General features: G+C 49.3%; 1 protein-coding gene and 1 non-coding gene across 2 annotated transcripts; both read right to left on the bottom strand.

Moving 5' to 3' along the window:
* Nucleotides 1-5,413: 5,413 nt before the first annotated feature.
* Nucleotides 5,414-5,497, bottom strand: TRNAL-CAG (transfer RNA leucine (anticodon CAG)). Its single transcript has one exon. It is a non-coding gene; the product is annotated as a tRNA-Leu (tRNA).
* An 11,019-nt stretch (nt 5,498-16,516) lies between these two features.
* On the bottom strand, nt 16,517-18,976 carry LOC135896775 (neprilysin-1-like). Its single transcript, XM_065425285.2, has one exon. The coding sequence runs from the start codon at nt 18,974-18,976 to the stop codon at nt 16,517-16,519; it is 2,460 nt and encodes an 819-aa protein (XP_065281357.1).
* Between the last annotated feature and the right edge of the window lie 786 nt (nt 18,977-19,762).

Below are 19,762 nucleotides of genomic sequence, written 5' to 3'. Positions count from 1 at the left end.
GACTCGTAATTGGATCACGATTCTGCCACGTACAGCTCCAGAATTCCATTGATATTTAAGAAATTTATCCAAATATGCCGCACCGAAATTTACTACGTTAAGGCAGGATAATTAAGTATGTTATCGTGGCTATTTGTGACTGCACTATGGCTGCTGAGCGAACGATCGGTGGGCGGCAAAGTACGGTGTACTGCGAGGTGAAGAAAGCTCTTACGTTGCTGCTCGGTTTGAAAGACTAGTATACAGGGTGTCCCTCGAAAATTTAGATGCAAATGCCACGTAGCTGCACAGAACCAAGGTAATGTCGTTTGCCGTTGCTTGGGGGTACTCAGATTATTTTTTTGCATACCGCCTGATTATATAATTAGTCTTAATTAATAAATCAACTTCTTAAATATTATAATTACATGAAAAGTATAAATGAGAAAATTGTAGAGCAAGTTGAAAAACTCCCGATACAGCTTTTTGTTGCTCAATACGTGCTACATAAAAATGTCTTTCCGAGCGTGAAAGAAGCCCGCATATACTCGCTAAGTGTCTCGAGCGGCCATTCACGCGGCAATTTTGCGTGTATTTGCAGGCGTCTTTCACGCTCGAAAAAATGCTTTCATTCCGCCCGTGTTGAGCAACAGAAAGCTGTATCTGGAGTTTTTCATGTTGCTCTACAATTTCGTCATTGACACTTTTCATGTAATTATAATACTTGAGAAGTTCATCAACTGATTAAGACTGATATGTTATTAGGCAGAATGGAAAAAAAATAATCTGAGCATCTCCAAGCGTCTGGAAACAACAGTACCTTGGTTCTGTCCAGCTACGTGGCATTTGCATATCTTTAAAGTTTAGCTAAAGTTACGCGGGATCCCCTGTATACGTGTATATGCTTCTGAGCAACCGTAGCTACCTGAACAGGTAGCCCACACAACCTGCCATATTGACTCGAATATAGGTCGAACACAAATCTAGATCGACTGCTATAACTCGCCTTTCATGAAATTAAGCGTAATAATTCGAATATCGGTCGACCCATATCTTTTCAAGAGAACGAAAAACTTTCGACATACGCCACCTTTATTTAACGTAAGCTCGCCTATTAAGTCTCGTCTAGTCAATGCCACAGACTGCATCTTCATCGGAAATACCGCAGAATCAGTCCTCGTCGGATGCCTCGCCGGCATACTAGGCACTTGAAACAGCGCTGTCCTCGGGTGCCGTCGACTGCGTTGGATACGCAGCATTGTTAAAGCCCGGCGGGATAATCTGCAAACTGACTTTGCGGTGTGCGAGACGAAGGAACTCCGTCAGCAAGGTATACTATTACTAGTCTTGTTGACGAATATATATCGAGATTTTTCAGTCAAGAATATACGTCGATAGGCCATTTTGAGTAAAATTTTCAAAAAAGAAAAATAAGAAAGAAAAGAAGAAAGAAAGATAGGTCGACCTACGTTCCAATAAATGCAGCAGTAACTGCTTTGCCGTTAAGCCTACTCTTTATTTACTTTGAAGCGCGATGCCAGAGCGCTCTACTGCGCAAGAGCGTAGGCGTCTACAGCAAGGAAATAGAACAATAGGAGAGAGCATTTTCACACAGCCAGCCTTGGCAAGCGAATTCTGCGAGAAGCCATCCCCTTCGCTTTCTCTCTCCTGGTATCGGCCTAACGCGTGACCGCTGAGACTCGACGTATTGACCGGGAATCTTTGGTTTCCCGTAGTTTTTCATTCATGCAGGGCACTTGTTCGGCTGTCCTGTCGTAGTCTTGTACCTGCAGAGCGGGAGCACTAAAACCTACCGCGCGCTCCGACGTGGCGATCAAGTGCTGGACCGATACGTTTGGCTTCAAAAGTGTTCGCGCACTGCTCTCTCCAAACATTTTCCTTCCGCCACGATGTTTTCACTCGCCGGACCATGTATCGTTTCTGTTTGACGTTGCTAGAGTGCAGCGACAGCGTGCTTCGTGATGACCACGTGAATGCGCATCACGACGCTTGCGACAGTTTTTGTTTGGGCCACTTGTCTCACGTCTAATTAATGCCAAAGGGAAAATCATGTAAATCCCAGGCACTGTAGGAATCGATGTTGGGCGAAGCATATTGTAGGCGGCTGGTTGCCCAGCATTATTAGGGGTACTGCAAAGAGTTAATGGATAAACGTGTTTGTGTATAAGGCGAGAATTGTTTGTGTGACGACAGCGATGATGGAATGATATTTCTTGGCCTCGTTGAATATATATATATATATATATATATATATATATATATATATATATATATATATATATATATATATATATATATATATATATCACGACGCCACCCGCATTTCAACAACATGTAGTTAGCAACGTCGAGAGTGTTTCTTTCTCCTTCTATTGGCATGCGTATTTACTGCACATTGTCGTATAACGTCTTTGCTGCGTTATAGCATAATTTCGGTGAGGATAAGACCACTGCTATACAGCATCAGGAAAGTGGCGTCGGTAGGCTGTCGTTCCTGTATAAAGTGATTGTCGTGATTTTTTTATATTTTGTTTTTTTCCCCACCCGGTGTCCTATCGTGATATACCTAGCCCATCTGTGTGATAGATAAACCTAGTCATGCCATCAACTACAACAAGCGCTAATTTATTTTTTAACCAGCTGTTGAGTAATATATATATATGCGTGTTCGTCTCAGTAACGTGGGCTCGGCGTCTGGAAAAGGGTCACTAAAACACAGCAGCCACAGCCCGAAAAACCGACAGAGCGAGACACACGAACGACAACGTCTTCCTACGTGCTGGCACCGAACTGGCGCCGAAGTGCTCCATTACAACACTCCCCCGTGTAGCAAGGAGCCAACCTGGCGACCTAGGCACATGACAGCACAGGTGGGTCGCAGCAAAGTTTAAGCCGTGCTACATGAACTGTTTCGCGCCCTCGGAAACGATTGCCGGGAGCTGGCTCGACCGGCTCGATGACATAGTTCACGGTCGGCGTTTGCTCTAGGACTCTGTAAGTGACTCTGACGACCGTAAAAGTGAGCACGAAATTTACCGATTGCCCAAACAATGGCCAAGCATTCTTTTTCCGTTACGGAGTAATTTGACTCTGCCTTTGTTAGTGTGCGGTTGGCATATGCCACAACGTACTCGTGAAAGCCACGCTTGCGTTGGGTGAGTACGGCACCTAGTGCGATAACACTCTAGCGTCCTTGTGGATTTCAATAGGTGCGGTAGGGTCAAAGTGACGAAGTAGTGGAGGGGATGTGAGGAGTCGGCGAAGCGTAGTAAATGACCCATCGCACTCGGGATTCCAAGTCGAGAGCTCAGTGCCGCCGGCCGTTGCGGATTTGGAAGTATTTTCGCGTGTTTGGACCTTTGTGGAGCCGCGAAACTTCTCGAAATTTTCCAAGTACAGTCTTTCGCTCCTCAGCTAAGCCCATTTAGCCTGTGTAAAATCACCTATGCCCGACCGTAGACGCCGTCAGAAGGTACCATGTAATGGCGAAGGCTCGGATACCTCGAGGGTGCGTCCTTACTCGTCCTTCGTTCCAGCGCTTTTTCTGGCTTATCAGGCCTCGTCTCGGGGCGAGAGCTGCTTTATTATCAGTAGCAGTACGCATTGTGACCCACGTAACTTGCTACAAAATACGACTGCCAAAGGTAAGTCTCAGTAACTCCTCTACGACTCGATTACGAGAAGAGGAAAATATTATTGGACACGGAAGGCCAAGAAGCTTAGAATTAGTTACTAATTATGCGGGTCCATGCTAAAGGCATGCACACGTGCTCGAAACCTTAATGGGACGCCATAAAGACTTACACCTCAAACAGCTTAGACTGATAAGTATCCTTTGAAAAATATGTTGTGGTCAATTATAATATGTCCATTACATGCAGTAGAAGAAGAAAATGGAGGTCGAAGTTCAATTTACCACAATTAGCGCTGAAACCCAAACGCTGGTATGGTAATATAACGTCAAGAATTTCAAAGTGCTTTTCTTTTTCGCATTTGAGTCTGGTTTGCTTAGTAAATGCTCGAGGAAGCTTGCCGACTTCAATCTTCATCTCCTAAACTAAGCTATACTAGACGCCGTCAAAGTCTATAGGACGTGACGGCGAGCGGCGTCTCCCTGTATATTTTGTTATTGCGTCTTTTCTGGCCTACCAAGCCTCTTATTCTCATGGTAAGAGGGACTTTTTTTTTGCTGTAGTAGAACGGTAATTCACTAATAAAGGTGAAAACATTTTTTGTTTAGTGTACGTCCCTTTAATGTTGGTACTGGTTGCGCATTATCCAACCTAAATGTTCGCTGAAGTTTTCGGCGTACAGCGTTTCATGTCGTCCAAAACGTACTACAATAAATAAATAAATAAATAAATAAATAAATAAATAAATAAATATAATGCTACAGTTTCTCCAGAAAGGCGAAGCATCGATTGCAATAGTAAATTATTGGACAGCTATACGAAGTAAAGATAGTAGTTTTATCGGCCATATAAACTTGTAAGCACAGGCATGAGAACTAAGTTAACAAGCCTGGTGTCACGCACGCACAAGCAACCACGAACACCTCTCACTCGATGACCGCGCCTCGCGCGGCGGAAGGCGGCGCGCTTCCTCCCCGCTTCCCTTCTCTGCGTGAGCGAGATTGAGCCCAGATCGTCGGCACCCCCTCGCACGCTTTCACTCGCGCATGCAGCGTACGGCGAGCACCGACGACAACGGCGACGGTAGAAATTCGCTCGGGGCGTTCATACAATTGCTATCGCAATAGAAGAAAGCGCGTTTCTAAATTCCACATAACATGTTTATCTCGAAATTCTAGTATTCTTATAACTGCTAAATTATATTTTTTAACCCACGCTCTGCTATGCGAATTTAGTTTTGGTTTTAATTCTAATAAACATACTTGAAACCGCGCCTGTCGCTTAGCCAATGCCTCGTAGTGGGTATGGGCCATTATTTCGAGACAAGACAATACAAGTTTGAAGCCACAACAACAACTACAACAGAACAAATTCCGTGGTCGTAAGCACAAAAATGTTTTTGGTTAAAATTTCTTACAACACTTTATTTCACTCAACGAAGAATTGCCGTCCACCGAAGTAATAAATTATGACAAATGCAGACAGTTGGTGTCGTTGAAAAGTAAACTGTCTCTCAGCGTAATTTTTTAAAGGAACATAAACATGAAACAAATAGAACATCAACACCCCGAAGTCTGACTTCAAGCTTGACAGTAGACGGTCACGCTTTTCAAATCGATAGTGGATGAAACGACTGACATTTGCCTGCTGAGAAACATACGAATTCTTACTGTAGAACATCGCACAGTGAACGGCATTTTCTTTTTCTAGTAAATCGACGTAAACAAGTTGGCAACGTAGAAAAAGAAAAAAAAAGTAACAAGGAGAAAAAAAAATACTTATGTCAGAAGTGGGATTCGAACCCACGCCCGGAAGACCGGACTGCGACCTGAACGCAGCGCCTTGGACCGCTCGGCCATCCTGACAGGACGGAAGCTTCAACCAAGTGGAGCGGTGCCCAGATTCCTGCTCCAAGCTTCCTCTGCTTCTAACAGAAGAGAGTGCCGGCAAAGTTAAATTTGAGAAATCACATGAAGCGAAAAAGAAATGGAATACGAAGAAGTAACGAGATGTTAGGCAGCCAATCGCGCCAAACCAACCTTTTCCGAGATCTCCCCACCTCCGGGGTCCACCTACGTGTTAACTCTTGGGAATTAAGCCCTACCCGGTTGCCGGAGCTTCCAAGTTCTTTTTTTTTTCCCTTCCTCCATGGTTTTAAGGTATTGTTTGGTTCAGGGTAGCTCGCAGTGGCGCCCTTGTTCTCGTCACAAAACGCCTTTTTCACGGCGCGACGGCGCATGCGCCCTGCCCTAGCGGATTAGTCGCAAAACGTTTTGGAAGGCACGTGCGCGCGGCCGCGTGGCCATACACCGGGGGAAAGTACACCGGAAAAATATAAAAGCGCTTGGACGCGCGCTGTTGCAAACGCTCGTGCCATGTACCGCGTTGAAACTCTACTGGTAGCTCGACCTTGGTGCGGTGCCTAAAACGTGCGTAAGACTGCAACTCCACTTTGAAATAGAAAAGGGCCAGGGCTTGGTCCAGACTGCACATTGACAGCTGTCCAATTTATCGATAAACCCCTGCGTTACACTTGGGCGACACTTCGAAAACACGTTGCTGACGAAGTCTTCTTGCAGCGTCGGCCCACTGTTGCTGGTGGTGGCAGCCGCTTGCCTGACTTCATGTACTCTTTTAAGGTGTGGTAACACTGGGTCGATGCGAGACCGACAAGACGCTGACGATTGGCCGACTATTCAGCACTGTGTCACTGAGACCATTTGATCGTAATAGGCCGGCAACGATGCAACCGACGGGTGCGAGTTGTCATATAGCGCGACTGGCTTTCGTGTCGACGGCGCCGACAAAATCAGCGTGCCGACCGTGATAGCTTGACCGAACCCTACATGATCAGCCGTCGAACCGACAACGCGATAACTGCAGCTCATTCACTCGTAAATATAATTATTCCCGCTCAAAATGCGTTGGCATGTCTTCGAAATCGAAATGCATGATCGTCAGTCCTCTCAAGCCACGCACGCGAAGTTTGAGTCAATGTTGATCCTTTTTAGCGAAGTTTGGGCTAGGCCTGGCCCCGTCAAGTTCGTGCACCCGCTACCGATGGAGCTCGGCATAAAAAGTAAGCAGTCAGGACGAAGGAGACCGCTCTTAAAGTTATGTTGTTGCCCTAAAGCGATTTGATAACTACATTCACTTCGCACGGCACGTACACAATAAGCGGCAGGCGGCGACACAGCGCTGTGCCAACAGCTTGTACTTTGGTCACCGTTCCCGAACGCTGCCGGTCGCATTCCCGTAGATGGTGGGTCTGTGTGTGTTGTTATGCTGACATTTCTTAATTCCGAAGAAGCACTGTTTACCTCTGCGTCAAACAGAAAAGAAAAGACAGTGAATTCGGTATAGCAGCATAAATTCGCTCAGTTGCCAATGGTGTCAGCGATGGCATCCGCGTTTTCGCGAGAGAACTACACGGCCTATAAGTGGGGACTTATGCCGAGCACAGTTCTTTCTAATAATACTTTATAGCACGCGCAAACTGTAAGTATGATTAAGTTAAACAAAAGCGAGAATCAGTAGTAACAGCCCGTAATGTATATGTGTATGGATCACAGTTGCAGTTGTTTAAGGGACTCGGCCGCTCATACTGACTTGTCTGTATGTTTTGCTACGTTTTAAGATTATTCGACATCAGCGATGCGCAGTTTCTACAATAACCGAAGCTAACAGCGATCTGAAGCTGTAGAGGTAAACAAATGCACCGCTTTGGCAAATCCCACGTGGGAGGCTGCGCTCGAAGGCTTTTTGAATATGCGAAATGTTTAGTGAATGTGTAAAATGAATACAAAAAGCGATGTGCAATCGCAGACATCAGCGTCAACGAACTCAAGGCAGCCGCGTCGGCAGACGGAACTCAGCGTGCCTTTATCGGCCGCGCGGTTACCACAATAGCACACTCGGGCCTGTTCACCCACTATACTCGACGGGTGAACGACAAGCTGCCCCGGAGAAACCATTCATAATTAATCGCGATCCACGAAACGCACAACCGACGCACACCCAACATGGGCGTAGGTACACAAATCAACCGGCAAAATCCCCGACACCCTTCCAAAACGTTTCCAGCGGCGTGCGTCAGAGGGCAGCACAGGAACATGAAAGAGGCGGATTGGCCCTCGCCAGTCGCTATGGGCGTCTTGCGCTGGAGTTTGAGGTATAGTAGCGGCGCCTGGTGGCGGCGCTACTGGGTCGTACCAGCTTGGGTTGTATTGAGCCCTGGCTGTGGCGAAGGACGTTTCTAGGCCGAGTTTTGCGTCGATTCGCACTTATTTCTGCCCTGTTGCGAGTGCGAAAAGGCTCGTCACTTCTCGCAGACCATGTCAACCACGCTGCGAGCTCGCCGCAGCCTATAGTTTAACGAAAACGGGCTCTCTGTGTGCCGTGGGACGCAATGCTGGGAGCAGACGGAATCGGTAGCGCCGATCCGGAGACCTAGCCCAGCCTCGAGAAGGCGTCACCGTCATTACTTCTGCGTCGTGGGATGCCATGAACAAGAAGGCCTGAATCCCAACATCATATTCTGCCGTTTTCCTTCAAGGCCTCACGAAGTGGAGCGTCGGGCGCGCTGCATAGCTGCAGTTCGTCGCGCTGAGTAAGCGAAACTTCGCGCCATGCTGACTGCTTCGCCTGTCTTGAAGCTTGCTTGATTATCTGCGTTCTAATGTTCGGTATTTTGCACCTACAGTCCCGACAGCAGACCGACATAGCAGCAGGCATGGCTGGTAATTCACGATTCGAGACCCGGCCACAGCGACAATTAACAATTCGACCGATGCGAAGTGGTGAAGTGACCAGGTGTGTGCAAATGAGCACAAATGGTCGGGCTCATTCGATGACAATTCACTACTCCACTACGAGCAGCACAGGTTAAGAGAGTTAAATGCGCTCATCCTTGATCTCAAGCCAGCACGTTGAGGCAACGCAGCAAGGCAGTATTGATTGCAGCACATCGATGTTCGAGCGCTGTCATTAAAACCTACATCAAGCGAGCGGCGTACGAGCTCGCGCTGCAGCGCGATTCGCACGTACGTACTACGTGCGAGCTCATATGCATTGCATCAGTTATTACCAGTTACTAAAAGGAACAGATGGCCGCTACTACAACGCAGGCATAACTACTTCTTTAGCGGCATGCAGTCAACAAAGAATGCAGGAGGCCCACCGTTTCGCGGCATGTCGAAAGACCACTGCCGTCGCGGCGCGTACGATCGTGCGCTCGAGCAGTTCGTACATCGCGGCACGTACCGTCGTGTGCTCGAGCAGTTCTGTACACATGATGCCTGCTTATCGCTGCTGTGGATTCATTTATAACAAGCATTTCCTCGCGTTTGAGCGCCTGAATCTAGCAGCTGGCGTGCAAACCTTACCTGAAGTTCCACTTCGTACGCGACTCGCTTCACTTGCGATTGACACGGTGCTAAAACTTCGCCGCCTAATTCTTGAACGGCGTACACGTATTCGGCACTGCATAATTTCTTGCCTTTACGCAGCGTGCCACCCCTGCAAAAATCTTCGGCGCCCGATATTCGCTGCAGGCCGTGAAACAACACAACCGAAAGCGGCGGGTCCATATTGTAAACGTGCTTTCCGAAGCAGACGACCGAGCTTGGTACGACCCATTTTTGCACAGAGGGCGCTTTTTAGCACCTTTTTCGCAGCGCCCCCTGGGCAATGCAAGAGCCCCATCCGCTCTTCACTAGATATCAATGCTTGCCTCTCCCGTGGCATGGGCCTATTTCCCACGAGTGTTCTCCTTAGAGTCTTTTTTTGATATATTGACGATGGGGTGCGTTTATTTAAAGATGAACGGATGAAAAGGGGCCGCGCCGACACCGAGCCGCTGCAAAGACAAGCGCACCTCGTTCTCTTCCGCCGTTATTCCTGTAGCTTTAGCGTAACACTGTTCCCTTCATAAACGAAGCCCGCTGGGCGAATAACTGTTACGTCCACTCGGAATCACGGGGATGACAACGTTTCAGGCGGGCGACGTGAACAAGCTGCGTCTTCTTAGACCGGTAGCCATTAGATACGAGACGAGCAATCGAATCGGTCACATCCCTTAGGCGACTGGTGATGACGAAAGGCCCGTTGTAACTAGTCAGAAACTTCTGGCACAGGCCGCGCTTGCGAAGCGGTGTCCAAAGCCATACTACGTCTCCTTTGTCGTAGGACACCTTCTTATATAAGTAGGCTTCAAAATTGTCGCGCGACTCCTCCTCTCAGTCCCTTTCCTTCCTCCGTGAGTAAATGTTAGCGCTAGGGTAATTACAGAAAAAGAGGCAGAGCAGTTGACAGGAAACACGCTCCCTGCCGACTTGTATGTGCCCTCTCTGTTCTTCCGTGTTACCCTATAGCGCTCACCCTTATCCAAACGTACACGCTCATGTACCGGCGTGACTCGTAATTGGATCATGATTCTGCCATGTGCGGCTCCAGAATTTCATTGATTTTTTAAAAGAAATTTATCCAATTATGCTGCACCGAAATTTAGTATATTAAGATAGAATAAGAAGACATGTTTTCGTGACTATTTATGGCTGCACTATGGCTGCTGAGCGAACGATCGGTGGACGGCAAAGTACGATGTACTGCGAGGCGAAGACAGCGACATTCTTACGTTGCTGCTCGGTTTGAAAGACTAGTACATAGGGTGCCCCACGTAACTTTAGCCAAACTTTAAGAATATGCAGATGCCACGTAGCTGGACAGAACCAAGGTAATGTTTCGCTGCTTGGGGATAGACAGACATGCAAAAAACTTTATTTACAAGGTCTTTTTACACAAGGTGCCCTAGGGCAGAGCTGCGGGCCGCTCCCACGTGGGGACTGGTAGGCCGAGCCGAACCGCTGCATCGTGGGCTCTCTGAACAGCCCAAGTTTGGCGTGAAAGTTCTGAGCTCTGGATGGCAGAGCTCCATTCTTCTTACGTTATGCGATTGAGTCCCTGCACCGAGGGGCATCGCCAGAGCATATGTGCGAGATTGCTAACAGCTCCACAGTCGGGGCAAGTAGGGGATACTCAGATTACTTTTTGCATTCCGGCTGATTATACAATAAGTCTTAATTAATTAATCAATTTCTTAAATATTATTATAATTACATGAAAAGTATCAATGAGAAAATTGTAGAGCAAGTTCAAAAACTCATGATACAGCGTTCTGTTGCTCAATGCGTGCTACATAAAATTGTTTTTCCGACCGTGAAAGAAGCCCCCAAATACGCGCAAAGCGCCTCGAGTGGCCAGTCACGCTGCAAATTTTGCCTGTATTTCTCTCGTGGTATTGGCCTAACACGTGACCGCTGAGACTCGACGTATTTACCGAGAATGTTTGGCTTCCGGTAAATTTTTATTCATGCAGGGCACTTGTTCGACTGTCTTGTCGTAGCCTTGTAGCTGCAGAGCAGGAGCACTAAAATATACCGCGCGCTCCAACATGGCGATCAAGTATTTGGCCGATACGTTTAGTTTCAATAGTGTTACCCGCCGTGATTGCCCAGTGGCTATGGTGTTGGGCTGCTGAGCACGAGGTCGCGGGATCGAATCCCGGCCATGGCGGCCGCATTTCGATGGGGGCGAAATGCGAAAACACCCGTGTGCTTAGATTTAGGTGCACGTTAAAGAACCCCAGGTGGTCAAAATTTCCGGAGTCCTCCACTACGGCGTGCCTCATAATCAGAAAGTGGTTTTGGCACGTAAAACCCCAAATATTATTATTATCAATAGTGTTGAGCAATGCTCTCTCCAAACATTTTCCTTCCGCCACGATGTTTTCACTCGCCGGACCGTGTACCGTTTCGGTTTGACGCTGCTAGAGTGCAGCAACGGCGTGCTTCGACATGACCACGTGAATGCGCATCAGGACGCTAGCGACCGCCTTGGTTTCGACCGCTTGTCTCACGTCTAATTAATTCTAAAGGGAAAATTATGCTAATTCCAGGCACCGAATGAATCGATGTTGTGCCAAGAGTCACTAGGTGGATAAACGTGTTTGTGCATAAGGCGAGCATTTGTGTGTGTAATGATTGCAAGACGACGGCGATGATGGAATGATGGCAGATTTCTTGGCCTCGCTTAAAATGTATAGCTGACCGGGCGTCTGTGCAGTCATGCGGTGCACCTCGTCTGCCAAAGGGTGAGCATTGTATACTTTCCGAACCTCCTTTATAGCCGATGTGGAGACATTGCGTATTATAATAACCAATGTCGGCGACGCGGAAGCAGCTGTCACCAAGTTTGTTGTGTGGGGCCAAACGTTCAGCATTGACAGATGGGTCCGGAGTTGTCAGACCGCACGCAAAATTGACGCTAATGGATAGGTGCCCAGGCACACCGGTGGACTCAACGCTTAGCTTGTCCGTATAGCTCAAATCTGTTTGGGCTACTAGTGAGCCCGTGGGGAGTGCGGCATCTGCCTTTTCTATGTGGCGCTTGAAGGCAGCCGAAGGACGAGGGACCGGATTTCGGAAGTGGCCTATGGGGTTGTTGTCTGCGAGTTGCTGGTGACCCAAAGGTGGAAGGGTGTCTACGAAAGGTTGCGAGATGGAAACCGAACTGTCCATCTCTGCCGCTAAATTAGCAACAAGTTTCCAGACAGGATAGTTTTAGAGGTCTGGCTTGACGGCGTTGATGGATCAACGCGCGACTTTGGTGTTTAGTGGCGTTTCTTCCTGAAGTTTCGGGATTGGTGTGCATCATTGAAGTGCGGTGACGACGCGTATCGCTCCCCTGGTTGATGCATTCGAGACGAACCCAATCTATAACCGTCAACTGTAGGGATCGAGCCGAACAGATAAGACGAGATGCCACCACTGTTCGGACGAGTAAACGGGCAGTCTTGTGGGGGGCACCCCCTTACTTGGAGCAGATGCGTCAAATCAGATTTCTTTCACTGAGCAGTCGTTCGCAATAGACGAGGCAACCTAAAGTTTGCCCGCGCGGCACCAGCGCCGAATGCTCCTCTAGCGGACCGATGGAAGTTTCGAGGGTCGTCGCTGCGCTGGCGCGCGCCCGTGTTCTGTACGGCGGGAGCGCTCGTGCGCGTGGTTTTTGCGATGCCGAGTGCGACCTCATCAGCCAGGAAAGGTGGCACGTAATACTGATGTGTTGTCGATTGCCACAGCAGCCTCGAAAACACGAAAGGTCCTACGCAGCCCGTGAAGTTCTACAGATTTCCTGGGAATTGGTACTAGAAGGACAGACGACAAGCATGGATAACTGCAGTGCGCGGCCGAGTCAAGTAAGTCTCATACTTTCGCATTCGCGTGTAATATCTTGAAAGCAGAATAGTCATATGCCTGTTTTTAGTGCACGGCCGTTTGTTTAGTCGTGTCACGTTGTTGAATTGTGGTGGCATCCGCCATTTGTTAGCGGTAAATGCATGCGTGTTGCGCCGCTAAGCTCTACGACGCGTGCTCGATTCCCAGCCACGGCGGCCACATTTCGAAAGGGGCAAAATGCAAGAACACCGTTGTTACCGCATGCTTTGATTTTAGTGCACGTTAAAGAACCCCCAGAGGTTAAAATTATTCCTGAGACTCCCCATTACAGCGGGCCTCATAATGATTTCGTGGTTTTGGCATGGTTTTGGCACTTACAATCCCCTAATTTATTTGATTGCACTGTGGCTTCCCTCGCGATCGGCATGGACGAGCTCAAGAGAATTATTTCCCTTTTCCACACGCTGCAACTTAAGTTACTAGTTGTGCAGGTAACGAAAGGGGCCGCGCGCTACTTTTGTGTGGTAGCAGACCGTATTTAATGCAAGCCGCGGTCGTCGCGTGCGTCGGGAAGCGGCAGATCAGAAATCAGCCGCTCGAGACGTGCGCGTTATGTTTGTTGTTTGCCCATGCTTTCTAAGTATCTAAGTGTGCAAGTATCATAACCTGTAGTGGTACCACTCTTGTAGAATAATATATGCACACAATCACAGGAACGTTACCTTTGCAAACATATTATTGGGAGTAATTTAATCCCCACAACAAATAGGCACACATACTGTTTCACTTATATGCGATGCAGATGGAAGCGGCGCCAAACAGACCAACGGCAATCACAACAGTCTTCTCAGCAGTCAGCACCACCGGGACATGTGCTTTCGTACTGCAGCGACACAGCTCTTGGGCAGCAGCAAGACACATGTGAAACAGACTCCAGAACATGCCTTTGTGAAGTGATGGAACCGTCAAGAAGCAGCCCAATGGATCTGCAGTCATCGAGTAGTATGACAACAGAAGTTCCTGCTGCCAGTGTGACCTAATTATGTTGTAATTGAAATAAAAGTGGCTAAAGTTCTGAACATGGTGTGTACCAACTCGACGTCGTCTACGATTTTGTCGGACACCTGTGACACGCACTTGGCTTTCACTCTCACATCACCGTCCACAATTTGTTCAACGCCGTACACGTTCGGAAGCAGACGCTCCCCTATCGTGAGGTTGCCACCACGAAAAAAATGGCTGCGGCTTAGGTAAGGTTAAGCCCAGGATGCGAAGCATACTAGCCTTTATTTTAGTTGTTGAACCACTGTTTAGCCTGGTGAACTGCTGTTGCTTGGCTATATTTGGTTCGGCTAGACGAAGAAACAACTCATGCATTACTGCTTCGCCTTCAAGAGTGGAACGCGACAGCGTTCCCGTCGACCCGCCAAGGGGTGTAAGACAATGGGCTACAGGGCAGCGACTACGCGCCCCGCATTGGACGCGGTGAGCGTCGAGCAAAGCAGCGTTCGGCGCGGCAACGAAATGTGCGCCTGAGCAAGAGACGCACGCCTTAGAAACAGCTCGTTTCTAAGGCAACACCGCATTCACTAGAGGCGCTTTTGTACCGCTTTGAAGCATCGTACTCGTGGCTCAGTGGTAGCGTCTCCGTCCCACACTCCGGAGACCCTGGTTCGATTCCCACCCAGCCCGTCTTGCAAGAGTTGAGCCAAAGCCACTTCTCCTCTGTCGTGACGTCACGGTGTCACGTGGTTTCAAGGCGACACCGCCGCGCCTGAGGAGCTGGGTTGAGCTCTCGTAATATGCTTCGCATAAAAAAGCTGTCGGCGTCGGCAACCTTCTTGAAACCGCACGGCAATCATTGCATCGCTGTTGAGCAAGCAGGCGATCTGCCGCCGTCGAAAACGGAGCGCCGTGAGAACGAGCAGCGAAGACAAGCGCGGACGGCACAACGTAAAAGCGGAGACTACGCCCCGACGCGACCGCGCTGCTTGACGTTTCCACATTGGGGCGCTGTCAGGAGGCGGTGCAGTAGCGCCGCCTGGCCATGGTTTTCTCGTCTATAGGTATGAAAGATGGGAAGTCAGCCGGGACATATCATTATGCAGGTTATTTCGTTGTAGAGACGTTGGGCTATATATGTAACTTTTAGAATTCGTATTTACTGGTGTGACGCAAGGCAATACAGTGAAAGCTCGTTAATTCGAACTTCAATAATTCGAATTTATGGATAATTCGAACTGTACGATTTGGTCCGGCCAAGCTCCACAGAAGTCTATGTATAAAAAAGTCCGTTAATTCGAACGCGAGAAGGTTCCCTCACGGATAATTCGAACTACGCTCTCCTGGCACACGGCCAGAGAAACGCGCCTACTGCCTACACACAAGGCTGTATTGCCTCCGAAACGGAGAGAACGGCGAGAGAAGGCAAAATCGGAAAAAATCTAATCGACGCGGGGTCAGCCAGAAGGCAGCGGCGGCTGCCGCCTCTCCGTTCTACGTAACCTCCGAGACTTCTTGCCCGTTGCGAATCTCGGAGGCTTTCCAAATCTTGTACAGCTGCTAATGTTGTGCGGAGATGGCACGGCAAGCTCCAAAACACAGCGAATCAAGTACGTCGCAGCTGCGCTTGCAATCAAGAACCAACGAATCAAGGCCTTCGCCACCTTCACATGTTCAGCGTCTTTGTCTCAGCAGTCTTCATCGGTTGTGCACCTCTGTTTTCAGCTTAGGAGGTATCGGCCGTCGCGATTCATTGTGATGGTGTTAAGCCTCGGCTAACGTTCGTTTCAGTGGACATCGGTGGTGTGGCACAGTCAGACCCAGAGCTTCGACTTGAAGATGGCGTGTGCCCGCGGCACACGCCATCACATTCTGACACGCCAAATTTCTGACATGCCCTACTGCTTCCAAATCGCAGTGTACTGTTGCCCTCCTTCACTTTCATTAGTTCGAACTTTCGTTAATTCGAACTGAAGCGGCTTCCCCTTGCGGTTCGAATTAACGAGCTTTTACTGTATAAGAGTTCCTAAATGTATTTGTGCGTATATATATGGCGTATGGCATTAACGTGACATCAGCTTTCACGCGTACTGCGAGGCCTATAAAGTCTTTGGCGACTGGATAAGTGCCGGTGAGGAATCACTCTCATTTTATCACTTGCGAGGTTTAGGATAGGATAGGAATAACTTTAATGAAGTGCCGGCAAACGACGATTTAACGTGTCGTGACGCTGGCCAAGCGTCGACCCTCGCTGACAAGAAGAGAAGCGCGGTAGTGAGAGTGACATTGCCAATAGAAATGAAGTCATAAAACGCTACATCATACATGTCCCCTAGGCGGCGTATGCTGTTTTCTGTGAAACATAGGAGGAAATAAGATAAATGTGGGTAAAATAAACGCTATAACCCAAATAACAAAACACACCCAAATAACGGTTATAGTGCTCCGATTTATTCGCCCCTGAAACAAAGAAGTGAACCAAACCAGTCGTGTTGTCAGTTTGACAGATTCACTGCACTTGCACGCTGAAACGACGGCTACACCTGTGTCCTATTTTTTAACTTCAACGGGGAGTCCACTTCTCGCATGTGGCACTGACAATAGGTGCAGGAGTCCAGGTTCCTGTGACCACCTGGCTCGACGTAGCTTTCACCAGATTGCACACTTACGTGCCGGATTCATGGGCATTCCTGACGCACAGCCGAAGACAGTCGAAAACTTGGCGAAGTTCATGAGAGGGATGTTCACTCGAAGCCTACCGGGGATGTCGCCGAAGTTGAGTTTCCGTATCCAGGCGTCGCGGCTAGGATTGTCGCACAGTCCCACGGCGTAGAGAACGAAGAACAGCTGCTCCATGTCAAGCTGGCGCTCGTCCACCGAGATCTTGAGCCTCTCCGCGCCGTCTTGGGCCGCGAGAGCCTTCATGTACATGTCGTGCAGCGGCCCCATGATGGCGTTGTCCGCGATGTTCTCCTCCAGCCTCATTCTGGCCTCGAAGTTGTCGCCGATGAGGTCGCGAATCTCGACGTAGTACTGGTCCTGGAAGCAGAGTTCGAGATGAGAAAACTTGCTCATCTCGTTCGTGTTCCACCAGGTGGCCACAGCGAGGTTGTGGTCAACGGAGGCGCCGCGCCGGTCAACGGCGCCGAACATGCCTCGAAATACTTCGGCCATGATGAGGGGAAAGACCACCGGATCGATGCTCTTGGTGATGTCGTTCAGGAAAGCAACGCTGGCGTGTGGAATGAAAAGCACGTTGCGCCCGAAAAAGTACTCGTGCCCAGGTGAGAGGGCAGTGTGGTCGTACCGTGCGTCGAGGTCGTCCTTCGGTGGCTTGGTCTCCCAGTAAACGTTCATGGTTCCCGCCTGCAGTTCCCGAAAGCTCTCGAGCAAGTGGCTCGGGTCGAGGGGCTGGGCGTTGAAGTTGTAGTAGCTGGCAACCGCGTTAATGTCGTCCGCGCTGGCCAGGAACATGAAGCGCATGTTCTCAATCTTGTCGACGCCAATGCCGATTGCGGAGCGGTCCAGCCATGACGACGACGAGAGGAGGCGGTCCGTCATACTGCTTTTGAGCTGTACCTCCAAGCCTGACATACTATAGTCGTAGTGCTTCAGAAGGAGCGTCGAGTTGTTCTTGCTGAATGTCATGCGACCGAAGAAGCGCATGCCGTGCTTATAGAGCCGTTCTAGCAGGTGCATGCAGGCTTGACGCCGGTCAGAGACAAACTCCAGGTAGTCGTCGTGACTCAAGCGCAACAGAGGGCTCGCAGCCTTGGCCAGCAGAGGCGATAGCTGCACCACGATGCGATAGCCCAGATAATTTAGAAGAGTGACAGTGTCTGTTTCGTTGAGAACGGCGGGTAACTTGCTGATATAGTCCTGGTTCATGAGGGCCACAGGTTTGTCGTTGTCGAACGTTTCGATATCCTGGAAAAGTATCGTGAGGTAATCTTTCCAGTCCCACTTTCCTTTGCGATCAAGCTGTCCCACGCGCTTGATGCGGTCCTGGAACTCGACGAAGTGTGGTGCGGCCATAACACTGTGAAGCTTCTTCTCGAGAAGGGCTATGGCCTCGGCTTGGTCGGTCAAGTCTTGCTTCCTTTCTAAAAGCGACAGCGCGAGGACCACCTTCTGAGTGAAATTTTCGGGTGATTCGTCGAGATATGCCAGGTTGTACCGCTTAAGCGTCAAGCTTGGTGCGTCGATGTGCACCGTGTATCCGCGATCATCTTCAAACGGCTTCCGCAGAAACACCCTGGCGAATGGGAAGACGCCCAGATCACGGTCCACGAACGCCGAGATGGTAACAACGCTCGCACCGCGCGGTGCCTTCTTGTAGGGCCAGCCGCCCAGGTTGTACTCCTCCAGGAGACTTCGAAGCGACGTCAGGTTCACGTCGTTCTTCTCCTGGGACTCGCACTTGGGCAGCAACGAGATTGCCTGATGTAGAAACACGCCTGGATACTTGTGGTATCGCTCTTCGTTCTCCTTCAGGTAGTCCCGGAAGAATCTCTCGATGTCCATCATCATCATGCCGGCCGCCCTTTCCTTGTACGTCCTTGACTGTACGTCCAGGTCCCGCGCCATCCAGTGCCGGGAGCAGACGTGCGCGTAGAAGTCCGTGCAAGGGCTGACGCTCGAGTTGAGCCGGCCGCGCAGGTAGTTCTCGACCCATGCGCACACGTCAGTCTTGCAGCTGGACTGCGTGAGGGCTTTCCGCTCGTGTTTGGCCAGGTGGTACCGGCCGTCTGGTCCGGCCAGGATGCCCTTGTCGTCGCCGCCGCCGACGCCGCCGTTCGCCGACCCGTTGCCGCCGCGTCGCAGGAGCTCCATGGAGCGGTTGAACATGACCATGATGGCCCCGCCCACGTGCAGCTTGTACGTGGTGACGGCCACGCCCACGACTATCATGAGCAGGCCCACGCTGCATACGGCAAAGTACGGGAGCCGGCTGGGCGAGCGAGTCACCAGGATCTGCGATCGCGACCGTGTCTGGACAGTCGTGCATTTGGGATCCTCGACCGACCTCAGGGAGTACGGGACGCCGTGCTCCCCGCGGTCGCTCTCCACGCATTCTGCGCCGCGTTCGAAGTCGCCGGTCAGGGACATCGCGGAGCCCTTGCGGCTTACCGCGGTCGAGGATTCTTCTTCTGTGGCTCGAGACGCCACGTGCGGGCACGCGCCTTTCCTCGGCTCCTTTGTTTTCGTCTTTAGTGCCATATAAAGAACGTACTGGCACGATATCTCCGGCTCAATTCATTTCTCGCATTAAGAGGAAGCTTTAGCTCGGGCCCAACTCCGACGCGGCCTATTCAAATACATGTAAAAACGCAAAAACGTTTTTCTGAGATAACCCCTGGACCAATTTTAATGAAATTTGTTGCATTTGAGAGAAAAAGTTAAATTCTAGTGACTGTTGGAAGTGGAATTTTGATTTAGGGCTTGAATTTTGTTAAAAGGATTTTCAAAAATTCAGACGTTTGAAAAAAATAGAAGCACGAAGTTTACAAACTAATAGCTCGGCACCAAGAACAGATATCGTGATTCTGTAAACGGCATCCATTAGACCATTCAAAGCGGTCAAATTTGTTATGTCAGTTTACATCTTACGTGAATTTGTTACGTTGTTTACGAGGGTTCTGCAAAAGTTGTAATTACACATTTCCCCATTTTTTGAGGTTCATGTGTAACATATCAGTTTTGTCCGCTTTAGATGTGCTATCAGGTACAGTTCACAAAATTGCGATATCATTTTTTCTTGCTGAGTTACGGAGTTGTAAACTTGACAGTTTCGTTTTCTGAAAATTTGCGATTTTTGCCAAATTTTTATAAAAAATTGACAACCTATATCGAAAATTAGAAACCAACAGTAACTAGGTTTTAAGTTTTTCTTTT

Source organism: Dermacentor albipictus, chromosome 1 (genome assembly GCF_038994185.2).
Source record: "Dermacentor albipictus isolate Rhodes 1998 colony chromosome 1, USDA_Dalb.pri_finalv2, whole genome shotgun sequence".
NCBI classification, from domain to species: Eukaryota; Metazoa; Arthropoda; class Arachnida; order Ixodida; family Ixodidae; genus Dermacentor; species Dermacentor albipictus.
This window is presented reverse-complemented; position numbering and strand designations above follow the sequence as displayed.